Source organism: Aulostomus chinensis, chromosome 20, assembly GCF_037954235.1.
Source record: "Aulostomus chinensis isolate RoL2024-O1b breed Wild chromosome 20, RoL_Achi_v1.0, whole genome shotgun sequence".
Taxonomy (NCBI): Eukaryota; Metazoa; Chordata; class Actinopteri; order Syngnathiformes; family Aulostomidae; genus Aulostomus; species Aulostomus chinensis.
This window is the reverse complement of record NC_141339.1, coordinates 5,956,295-5,969,486: the sequence shown is the minus strand read 5'-3', so window position 1 is coordinate 5,969,486 and position 13,192 is coordinate 5,956,295. Positions and strand designations below refer to the sequence as shown.

Here is a 13,192-nt window from a genome sequence, read left to right as displayed (position 1 = left end):
TGAAATGTGTCATGTTACACTATTTCAGTATCAGGTCTTGAGAGACAAAGTGGTATATGAGACAGGAAGGTACCAATGGCACCCTGTTAAATGATTAATTTAACTAATTAATAAACCAACTCACTCACTCACTCACTTCTGGAGCAGAAAGAGCAATTGCTTTTATGAGTTAAATACCAAATTTATATTAGAGAAAAACAAGAAACACATTAGGGGGCAGCATGGCTCAGAGGTAGCGTGGCCATCTAGCATCTGAAGGGTTGCTGATTCGATCCTCTCTTTTCCGGTGACCATGTCAAAGTATCCTTGAGCACAATACTGAACCCCTATAGCTCCGGATGGCCCGTCTGGTGACAGACGGATGACCTGTCCAGAGTGTACCCCACCTCTTGCCCAGCGTCAGCTGGGATAGACCCCCCACCCCACCCCTCGATAAGCAATATAGAAAATGGATGGATGGATGAAGAAACACATTAAATATTGAGCCTTAACTTTAATTTGGAAACACAGCATCACACTTCATGTTGCAAGTCGACATACTGTGAACAAGTTATGGCACTGCACAAGGTGAATACATTACTGTTGGGGATGTAACCTCCAGTCTATGCATGCTCTTTGCGTTTCAGTAGCTTTTTAAAAGCCAGTTTAAAATCATCATTAAAGCTTGTGTACAGTAGTGGGTTGATGAGAGAATTGATATAACCCAACCATGTCAGGAGGTCTGAGATAAGCTGAGATGGCTGTAAAATCTGCAAACCCACCAGGAGCTCCTTTAAAAAAAACGGCAGCCAGCACATAATGAAGGCTCCAAGGATAAGGCCAAGGATTCTCGCTGCTTTCCTCTCCCGTGATGTGCAAATCTGGTTCTTTTCCTCTTGTCCGTCTATGTCCGTGTCAAAGGAAGGGATGCGGATGGTGGCATTGAGTTTTTCAGTGGCTAATGTTGGATCTGAGTTGGACAAATCTGATACACAAAATGTATGGGACACACGGCAGTGGTCTACAGAGTTCTGACTGCCCATGCTGCGGCTGCTGAGGTGCCTTGAGGAGCCACGTTTTTGGTAAAGTGTCTTGGCTGTGTTGTAAATTTTGTAGTATAAAATAAGAATGACGATCATGGGGATGTAAAATGCCCCTAAAGTAGAATAGATAGTGTAGCCCAGGTGGTCATGCTCTATGATGCACTGCTGGAGGCCCCCACTGCTGGGCCTTTGCCTCCAGAATAAGGGTGGCATCGATATGAAAACTGAGATGACCCAGACTATTCCCACCATAACAGCGGCCCGGCGGGCTGACCTCTTGCGGGCATACTCAATTGCTTTGGTTATTGCCCAATACCTGTCCAAGGCAATGACACATAGGTGCAGGATAGAGCAGGTGCAGCAGGTCATGTCGACGCTCAACCATAGCTCACACACCACTGGACCCATTGACCATGTTTCCATGGTGATGTAGAGAATGCTGATTGGCATCACAAGGATGGCCACCAGGAAGTCAGTGACAGCCAGAGAACAGATGAGGTAGTTGGCAGGCAGCTGTAGCTTCTTGTTAGTGAAGATGGCAATGATCACGGTGCAGTTGATGAGCGCAGTGAGGAAGGCGAGGAGCCCGAGGACAACGACTACCACTACCATTTTGTCTGTGAAGTGAACCACCTGCAGGCTGCTGGTTGGTGGGCCTGTGCAGTTTGTGATGTTGGACCCTGCAGTGCCCTCTCCTGGGTACTTGTCCATGTCCATCCTTGCCAATGCTTGGCACCTCCCACCCTGGGATGGTTCTCTAAATGGTCAAAGGTCAGTCTGAAACAGAAAAAACAGGCACATACTGTACATTAGGAAGTAAATGAAGAGTGCTAACAACACACATTGGCATAGAGGCAGAAAGACAGAGGTGAGGTTTGAAGAAGGAAGCCAAAAGGAGAAAAAACTGTAGAATTAGACATTTCTCCTTTAGTCCAATTATCTCAGTCGCCAAAGTGGTAAGCTAGCCTTTACTAGCTGCTATGTTCACAGGAGAGAAAAGACTGATCTAAAAAAAAGACCATCTCTCGTTGGTCAGGGAAGAACAGAGACCATTTATTCTGCGCATGCTAATTGAAAAAAAAAAAAAACCTGTGCGCACAGGCACATGACATCACTATCATATAGCAATTAAGGCTATTGAACATGGCTTTGCTCTTCATATTATTAAATATGCTTAATAAAGACAACACCCCACTTATTTGACACGTGTGTGCAGAGGCAGTTAGCAGAACTAAAGGATGCTGTTTTAATGTTAATACAATGCTCTCACAATGCTTAGAAAAGCCTATCTACAACTGACACTATCATACCTGTCAAGAGATAACAAAGTTTTCGAAATATGCCTGAATTTTTCCATTTAATATCTTCCAGCAAGATGAATGAACATGACTCAAGATTGTCACATTTTTTTGCACAACTTACAATGGTGAATGATCTAATCAAATAAAATACATTTACAAATACATTTTTAAAACTGGATGAGTTTTTCCTCGGCTGAGACACATCCGTACGAATTTTAATTAAAATCTGTGAATTATACTTTTGATTAATCAGAAAGACAGACAGACTGATGGAACCAATCCCATAACCTCCTTGGCAGAAGTAACAATCTCACAAATACTTAAAACAGTTTTTAGATACTGAAATAAGAAGGAATCAATCTTGACGCATTTTGAAATAGTCTTGTTCTACAGTCAAAGCAAAACACATATTAATTTTTGCTTTTTGGAGTTTAACTTCACCTGTCCAAGAGTAGTGTCACCCTACAGTATATGCTACTTAACAATGATGTTCTAGCTCAGAACAATTCATGCTGTTCCTTGTGATAGCCCTGGAAAGTTGGGCAAAAACAACAAGTGGGCTCACTGTGGTCATGATCCTGTACATATATACTGACTTTGGCTTACTGACGCACAATTGTTATGAGCTAGAATATGAGTAGCAAATATGACTCAACTTTAAAAAAAAAACAAAACCCTGAACTTTCCCTTTAACATCAAACACAATTCATCGAGACATTCAGATCAGTTTTCTAGACTTCTTAGTCAGAAGATATTTCATAAATCCCACATATTTTCTCATTTTCCTCTAATTGCTTTGTGTAAAAACAAATATAGAAACATTTCTCCTTTAGTCCAATTATCTCAGTCGCCAAAGTGGTAAGCTAGCCTTTACTAGCTGCTATGTTCACAGGAGAGAAAAGACCGATCACCACCATCTCTCGTTGGTCAGGGAAGAACAGAGACCATTTATTCTGCCCATGCTCATAAAAAAAAAAATCTTGTGCGCGCAGGCACATGACATCACTATCGTATAGCAATTAAGGCTATTGAACATGGCACATATTTTCTCATTTTCCTCTAATTGCTTTGTGTAAAAACAAATATAGAAAAGCAGGAGTTTAATCATGTCTTTACATTAAGAAAGGCTTTAATTTTTGCATAATGTTTTTTTTTATCAGTACAGATAAAAAAGTGATGTTTAAGTGAAAAACATTTTTTTTCTTTACTTTAATAACTCCCAGGAGTTATTCCTGAAACATCATTGAGAGGAGAAGCTTGACAGGTGGACAGGGTGTGCTGGAGCAGTAAAGTGGTGACTGTCATGGACAACAACCCTTTAGAGGCTGCTGCAACAATGGACATTGCTGACTGCCGCTCCTGCACAACTTCTCAACACTGACAGGTGGGCCAAAGCATGGCATTCAGTAAATACAGCCAGGTCCCCAGGGGAAAGACACACAGCCATTTATACATCTAAGAATAGAAAAATGGGAACTTTTAAAAAGCTGTCGTTAACAATGATTGTCATGATCAGTAAAACTGAAAAATTACTTCACGATGAAACTTTGAGCATTTAAAATGGCACAAAAGTGAGAATGACGTATTTGGCCAGATGTCCGAAATAAAAGTGAACCAGGGGCTCAGTTTAATCAGAAACACACACCATTATTTCAGTCCAAATATGGGTCACAGCAGAACTGAAATGAAAAAAGATGCAGGATAATCATTCATTACTATCTGAGTTTATCCTCTTGCTCTTCTCAGGATCTGTTCTGCTGCCAAGACCTCAGTTCTGAGGTCAGTGATGTTTGGACTGAAAGGATTTACACTTCTCTCAGTTCCAGTAATTTTTTTCAAGTGATGTCTCACTTCTGGTGTGGATTCTCAGGCGAAAACGACGGTATTAAAAAGAAAAACACAGTATTGTCCAGACAAGCATTTTAGCACTATTTTAGAAGTAATTTCTGTGGACACTAATACTGAAAATAGAAAATGCATATCACATGAACATTTACGAACACAAAGCATACAGCATGCACACAGCACAGCTGTTGCATATAAAACAAGGCCAGCACCTCTTACTAGTTATCATTATTGCTATGACAGCTAAAATCAGAGAGAAACAGGGTGCAATGGGTGTTTGTGTCATTATTTCCAAAATTTTGTTTCATTCAGACAACCACACTTAAAATATAAAAAGCCAGTTTTAATGACCTGAAATGCAGTTTCTGTTTGAACAAAAGCCCTAAAATCATTTCAAACAAACAAACAAACAAAAACCCTTGTGTTATTGATACCATTTAACAGTCAGCTTGATGAAGTTTGAGACATTATAAGTAGATCTTTCACAATAGATGTTTACAATGTAATGCACCTTCAAGATACATGTCTCTCATTTTCTCTTTTTCTTTCTGCTGCTAATCTGTACCAGTGAAAGGACTACAGAAAAAGTAAACAATGTTGTGTCTGGGCCTGTAAAATTATCCAGAGGCTATTAAAATGATGAAAGAGCCTGTGAGCTTCATGACAGTCTGCAGGAACCAAGTTTGAATCAATGCTGCTTTCCATCTTCGATTTTACTCTGATTTTAATCAACTGACCAGAAATCATGCAGATTTAACCACATCATGACACATATTTGACTTTGCAATGTCTTTTCAAAGGAAGACATGCTTGTTTTGTTGGGAGTTTGGGCTTGATCATCCTCGGGTAGTAAAAACTTAGCCTACACTTTTAAAACTCCACATCTTTATTTAATATAGGCCTGTAGAATTTTTTTAGACTTCACAAAGCTCCTCCAGAGCCACAGAGGAACTTAGACAGCTGTTTATACAGCCTTGTCCACTGTGCAGCCAGACCATGACCATGTGCCTTCGAAAAATGTGAGAAGCTCAAACGTTGTGGTTGTATTTTTGTTAATATCTTCTCTACTTCAAGGAATGACAAGTATACAAATTCCAACTGATACATATTTAATCTTTCTGTCAATTGTCGTTCAGCATTGACATCTACCGGTATACTTTTTTTTTTTTTTTACTAACCTTTTCCTGGTTAGTGTCATCAGCAAGAAAATCAGGAAAATTGTATTTAAGACTATATGAATACATTCCAAGAGGGACTGTAAGTAAATACAGAGTTGTGTGTAAAGTTACACCAACTTTAATGGTTTAAAGTGACTTCACCCAAAATGTGAATGAGCCAAGTGAAAACATCATCAGCTTGTCCTTCAGTGATGACATGCAGCTCAAGAAAGTTGAGAAACCTTGAGAAGCCTTGGAATACCTCCACATATAAGTCTTCTGCTGAAGACCCTGAACAGGCCAAGCCTGAGGCAATAAATATTATTCACTCTTGCTGTCCCACCCACAACCTTATTTTATTTTAACAAAGCTGATCATTTACTCCAACACTTGCTTGTGTCTGACCTCAGGAATAAGGGTGTCAGGGCTTGACGTCAGAGCTGGACGAGGCCAGGGACCAGGCCTGATGCCATCAAGTTTATCAGGGATCTCCTCAAGCAAAACATACTGAAGGAGTCCATCATGCACAGCGACATAGTGACACTAGTGAGGAACAGTGATGAAGAGTCTCTGGAGTGTTTCCTCAAGTTTTTCAACCTATTCTTGGATTGACCATTATTATTGAAAACAAAAAATAACTAAAGTTGTCTGTTTTCTGTGAGTCTGTCAGCCCCTTATAGATCAATCTAAATCATAAAAAAATCAAAGAAATAAAACAATGAATGCACACACACATACACACACAAACGCACACACACATGCACACTCGCACGCACACACCTTTTTATGGACATAGATCCATTCTATCACAATATATTGATTAAATATATCCTACTACTTTAGACCTGCACTACAGAGCTAGGGGAGCCACTACATGGATCTTCAACCTTAGCCTGCAGCTGGAGAGTGCCCACCCTCTGGAAGACATCCTGCATCATTCTGGTACCAAAGAAGACCAGGGCCAGTGAGCTGAATGACTTCCAACTGGTGGCACTCACTTCACATCAGATGAAAACACTGGAGCGGCTCTTCCTCAGCCTCTTCAGATCCCAAGGAAAACACACCCAGGACCACCTGCAGTTTGTGTACCAGCCAGATGTGGGTGTGGAGGAGGCCATCCTCTACATGCTGCATCAAATCCACTCCCATCTGGACAAGGGAAGCAGCACTGTGAGGATTCTCTTCTTGGACTTCTCCAGTGCCTTTAACAACATCCCAGCCCCCTATGCTCCAGGGCAAACTGAGCAGGATGGGAGTGGACCCCCACCTGGTGCACTAGATTTCCAGCTACCTCACTGATAGGCCACAGTACGTCAGGCTGAAGGACATCACGTCTGACACCGTGGTCAGCAGCACTGGAGCCCCCCAGGGCACAGTGCTGGCCCCTCATCTCTTCACTCTGTACACTGCAGACTTCTGTTACAACTTGGAGCTGTGACACACACAGAAGTACGCCGATGACAAAGCCATCGCTGGGTGCATCAGGGATGACAGAGAGGAGGAGTATCGGAGTCTGGTGAGGGACTTTACTGCATGGTGCCACACTGACTACCTACACCCCAACACATCCAAGAAGGACACCACCAGACTGGATAAACTAATCAGGTGGGCCGGCTATGTGGTTGACATGAAGCTGGACTCACCGGTGACGGTGGCAGAGAGGAGGACACTGGACAAACTGCTGGACATTATTAACAATGTCAGCCATCCCCTGCACACCGTTATCAGCACCCAGAAGAGCCTGTTCAGTGGAAGGTTGCACCTCCCCAAATGTAGGACAAATAGACTTAAGAACTCCTTTGTCCCTCATGCCATCAGGCTCTATAACTCCTCACTTAAGGGGGGGGGGGGACTAGAGTAAAAGGACAGTAGTAACAATAATCTGGACACTCCTCTTCTGCCTTTCTTGTGCAATAACACCAACCCTTCAAGTACAATCTTTAACTGCTAATTTAAGTAGTTCCTTACATTTTGTTTTATCTGATTTTGTTTCACCTAAATCTTATATTTATATATTTTTTTCTTGTAAGTGTATTATCTTCTTTTTGCTACTGGAAACTCAATTTACTTGAGGGAGCCATCCCAATGGGATCAATAAAGAGAAGTCTAAGTCTGAGTCAAAGTCTAACAGTAACATGGATACACTGATGCTCACCACCATGTATTCAATCAGAGAGCACAACAACCAAAGAGGACACAAGCACTACAAAGCAGACAGATTTCAAATAGTCTTTCACTAACCAGGACTGAGGACTATACACACAAACACACAAACACACACACACACACACACACACACACACACACACACACACAAAGAGTGTACCCTCTTGAGCTGATCACACACTCCAAATGGCTGGTCCTGCTGCATACACTGATCAGGAGAAGTCTTCTCATGAAATGAAATACACATTTTAAATGATATGCAATTGAAAATATTTTATTCATAGATAATAGATCATATATTCATAGATAATCCATCATAGGAGAAATATTCACATTAGAAAATAAATAGTAACAACAGCTGTTTCTGGTGTATAAAAGCACATGTCTTGAAACTGTTAAGCGCATTGTTTGGTATAATCCACATATGTTTTACCCACCAGTGTACTCTGTAATCCACAAAACCTTTCTGCATTTTGGAGTCACCACAAAGTGACACAGCTGGGGAAAGAGCATTCTTGCGAGCTTAAAACACATATTTGTGAATACTTGAAACACAAGATCCATTTTTTGGTGGAAGTAGTATCATTTTAATACAGTTTATACCTGCTCCCATCCTTATTTGGGGAAAAAATACATTTCCTGTAACAGGAATTACATTCAATAATCACTGTGATATCAATTTCACTTAAAAATGAATGGAATAAATATGAATATGACATCTCCATAAAGTTTAGATTATAAATGCCATTGTGAGGGGGATTTCATTTTATCCAATTTATTCTCATATCATTAAGAGTATTGTGTGAGAAAAGGTACTATTGCGCTATGTCCATTATAGCCACACTGCACAACCACTGAGGTGCCCTTGAGCAAGGCTGTTAACCAAAACTGCTCCAATGGAGCCGCTCATTTTCCAGCAGATCAGACTATGTTTGTATCATTTGGGTTCCAGATGTAAACGTGTAAGTGTGAGAATGATCAGCACATTCCTGCAATACCACCCTTGAATAGATAAAGGTTTGCAAAAATGCTGCAAACAAGAGTCAATGCAGCCAGCCTTTTGAATCAGAATATCTGTAATCTCCATGATTACATACTTAAAACAAAAGCACTATCTAGATGGGAGTTGGCTCAGACAACATGGAGATAGTGACAGCCCTCCTACTGCTCACTGCTTCACTATGTGAACATCGATTTGTGTCCACTTGCTTTATTGCATTTTGGGTGTGAGCTTTTTTTTCCTGCTGTTGTCCCATGAGTTCTAGTGGTGGACAGCAACAGTGTGGAGCCTGCACAGAGCCATCCAAACCCATCCAACACCACACTGGTGGTGAGCCAGAGCTTGTGTTCTTCTATCAGAGCTGGAGCTCACTAATATTCTTGTGTGTGAATAGTAGTTAAAGTACTGCAGCTAGCTTCCAATATGGTGGAAAGCCTGAAGCCAGTAAAGTGGTGGCTGTTAGAGAAGCATAATAATGTTTATGATTTCTGAAGGGATCTGCTATGCTACCATATGGCTGATGTACTTTAGCTCACATACAGTAGAGACTGAGTTGACCATTAAGAGGATACAGTAACTAGACTTTATATATTCTGTCAACTGCTATTATTTCTCAATGGTAATGTAGGTCTTGATTTCATAAATGACAAGTCGATAAGGCAATTCCACCACTTGGTGGAGGTAGAGGAGTACGACGCTGACTCAGGAGTTTAACAGCTTGATGTTAGTCACTATGTGCTGCATGTTAACATAATATGAGGTTTTGATGTTCAACCTTTAGAGGTAACTTCAGTGGTTAACTACTTCCCATCATTTAGTCTTCCAAATGTCCAGTCCAAAGCACATATCACACTCTATAAAAGGAGTTCTAAACCTTGTATGTATGAATAGACTATTGAAATGTGTCTTTTCAATTCTTGATTGTGCTCCGAGTGCTTTAAAGCTGGGTATCTATTGTTATCAGTATTAAGATTTATATAGCAGCAGAAAATATGTTGATTTAATATTCATCTGGCACATTAAAATAAGAGTGTAGCAATCTGACCTTGGCAAACAGTTTTCACATGGTACATCATCCAAAAAATTGAAGCTCCTTGCTCAAAAGCATCAAATTGTTTGTCATCAGTTACTGGCGTTTTTAACCAAGTTGATAATGGTGTGAAATTGTATAAACTTGTCTCATATGCATTGGGTAAAATAGGTATTGAACACGTCACCAATCTTGTCAGTAAATATCTCTCTAAAGGTGCTATTGACATGAAATTAGCGCCAGATGTCGGTAAAAACCCATGCAACCCACACATGCAAAGAAATCAAATCTTTGATGTTCATAAATGAAGTTATGTGTAATAAAATTAAATGACTCAAGGACAAAGTATTGACCACACTTACTTAAATCTTACATTTATTTAATACATTTATTAAACACTTCGTACAAAAGCCTTTGTTGGTAATAGCATGCTTCAAGATGCCTCCTGTATGGAGAAACTAGTTCCGTGCATTACTCAGGTATGATTTGGCCCATTCTTCCACGCAAACAGTCTTCAAATCTTGACGGTTCCGTGAACCTCTTCTATGAACTCTGATCTTTAGTTCTTTCCAATTCTTTTCTATTGGATTGAAGTCAGGTGATGGGCTGGGCCATTCTAGCAGCTTTATTTTCTTTTTCTGAAACCAAGTGAGAGTTTCCATGTCTGTGTTTGGGATCATTGTCTTGCTGAAATCCATCCATCCATCCATTTTCTTAAGCTTATTCCTGTTAAGGGTCGCGGGGGGGGGGGGGGGGGTGGAGCCTATCCCAGCGGCTACGGGCGAGAGGCAGGGTTCACCCTGGACAGGTCACCAGTCCATCACAGGGCCAACATATAGAGACAAACAACCATTCACACTCACATTCATACCTACGGTCAGTTTAGAGTATCAATCAGCCTAGTCCCCAATTGCATGTCTTTGGACTGTGGGAGGAAGCTGGAGTACCCGGAGAGAACCCACGCAGGCACGGGGAGAACATACAGACTCCACACAGAAAGATCCCATGAGCCGGAACTCAAACCCAGAACCTTCTTGCTGTGAGGCGACAGTGCTAACCACTGCACCATCGTGCAGCCCCTTACTGAAATGTCAACCCTCATTTGATCTTCATCATCCTGGTAGATGGCAGCAGATGTTTTTTATCAAGAATGTCTCGGTACATTTTTCCATTCATCCTTCCTTCAATTATATGAAGTTTGCCAGTGCCGTATGCAGAAAAACAGCCCCACACCATGATGATCCCACTTCCACACTTTACAGTTGGTGTGGGTTTTTTTGTTGTTGTTTTTTATGGGGGGGGGGGGGGGGTGATGTGCAGTGCCATTTGACCTCCAAACATGGTGTGTATTATGATATCCAAAGAATTCTATTTTGGTCTCATCTCACCAGACTATATAGTATTTCACGGGGTTGTCTAAATGTTGTGTAGCAAACATTAAACCATCTTCAATAATTTTTTTTCTTCAGCAATGGAGTCTTGCATGGTGAGCATGGCTATTGTATATGTTACTTATTGTTTTCTTTGAAACAACTGTACCTGCTGATTTCAGGTCTTTCTGAAGCTCTCCTCCAGTAGTCCTTGGCTCTTGGACAACGCTTCAGATAATTCTTTTAATTCCTCTGTCAGAAATCTTGGAGCACCTGGTAGTGGCCGATGTTGTTTCCAATTCCGGATTAAGGCCCCGACCGTGCTCACTGGAACATTCAGAAGTTTAGAAATCCTTCTGTAACCAATGTCATCTGTATGTTTTGCAACAATAAGGTTGCAAAGGTCTTGACACAGAGCTCTTTTCTTTTACCCATGAGATGTTTCATGTGTGACACCTTGGCAATGAGACACCATTTATAGGTCATCAGTTGGAACTGAACCAGTTGATACTGTAATAATTTGCACTGACAAGGGGCAGGATTTCTTTCTAATTACCGATAGATTCCAGCTGGTGGCTGCTGGCTTTCCGTGCCTTTTTGTATTTCCATTTCTTCATGTTTTCAATACTTACTCTTTGTGTCATTCCATTTTTTTCAACACATAACTTAATTTATGAACTCTAAGGTTTGATTTCTTTGTATGTGTGGGTTGCATGGATTGTTACGGACATCTGGGGAAATTTTCATGTCAGTAGAACGTAGAAACGAAATATGTTTAATAAGAAAAATAGTGACAGGTTTAATACTTATCTTACCTGCTGTATATGAAGCTGACTCTCCCAGCATCCCTCTTCCACATTTGGCAATGTTGTGAATTTTGGAATTTTTAAAACAAGTTTAATTTCAGTGAATGTGAAAGAAAAGGTCTCTGCCTGGATATCTGGCCTACCAGGAAGCTTGGAAATGAGAAACCCAAATTTATGCATTTAGCACCAATGGAGAGAAGAGATGTTGCCAAATTTTGTCAGTATTGCCAGTCTTTGTCTCAAAGAAAATATTTTTTGAGTCAGAATGTTGGGAGATGTGCAGTTTATGTAAACCTTCGTGACTGTTGAGTAAAGTAATTGCTCGTAATCGGGATTTAACAATGAATTAAACAGCATACAGCATACCAGAGGACTTACTGCGTGATGCACTTGAGTTTGTAAATTGACATATTTGGACAAACATTCATATTTGGACAGTTTTGCTGGAGTTAGCTGACAGTTATCAGTAGCTTCAAGCTAAATACAGCACATGTGGCTGGCTCTTTCTGCTTTCTGCAGTCACAAAAAAAAGTGATGCAATAACGAAAATGAGTCTTCAGCAGGTAAAGACAAATATTTGTGTACATCAGAAAATTTTGGGGTTTTCCCCTTTTCAGAATCCTCTCTGGTTTAACTGTAGTATGAAACTACCAGAGAGATATTTTGCTCTGCTGCAGAGACATTCATTCCACATGCAATCACCAGTGAAACATCTTATTTATAAATCAGTTTGGTTAAGTACATACAGTGACATGCAGACAGCTGGAGCCGATCCTAGCTGACATTGGACGAGAGGCAGGTTACACCCTGGACAGTCACCAGTCTGTCACAGGGCCTTCAGGAGCAATTAGGGGCTCAGTGTCTTGCTGAAGGCTACTTGGACATGGTCAACAGGGGAAGTGAGGATTGAACCAATGACACTTCGGTTCCTAGACAGCCACTCTAGCTACAAGATATCAGGGATGACAATGAGTCAGTGGAAGAGCATGATGTTGCTAATGAATCTAGCTTCATTAGACAAGATGCAGGCAGAGCATAGGCACAGCAGACACAGCAGGTAGGTAATCATATCTCAGTGCAGCTACACTTGACTGTATGATGCTGCACAAATAAGTCAAATTAAAACAACAAAAAAGCTATTTATGACTGCTTTTGTTTGCTCAACACAGCACGCTCAGCATGCAGTGTGTGTGGGAGAAAGAAACTTGTTATTTAACAAGCGTGTATGTGTGTGCATGCAAAATTCTACAATTAATTATGTATTAAGACTATCAATGCCTAAATTCTTTATGTTGGTCCATTTATTGTTTTGTTTTTAATTTTTGAACATGTATATAAAAATAAAAATAGAAAACAATGCCATTCGTATACAAAGAGAAAAATTGTAATAAAGTATTTATACACGTTCGAAAAAGGAGCAGGAAGAAGTAAACATTTTTTGTATTCCTACCCCTTCTACTACTACCCTACTCCTTTTTGTCATGAGTCATACTAA

The 13,192-nt window shown here is 40.6% G+C and overlaps 1 protein-coding gene across 1 annotated transcript in view; it reads right to left on the bottom strand.

Moving 5' to 3' along the window:
• Positions 1–602: 602 nt before the first annotated feature.
• htr1e (5-hydroxytryptamine receptor 1E) overlaps positions 603–13,192 on the bottom strand; it is a 37,390-nt gene continuing 24,800 nt past the window's right edge. The window contains exon 2 of the mRNA XM_086190499.1: positions 603–1,799. Coding sequence (XP_086046625.1) covers positions 603–1,739 — 1,137 coding nt within the window. The 5' untranslated portion in view covers positions 1,740–1,799. The remainder of the gene's footprint in view (positions 1,800–13,192) is intronic.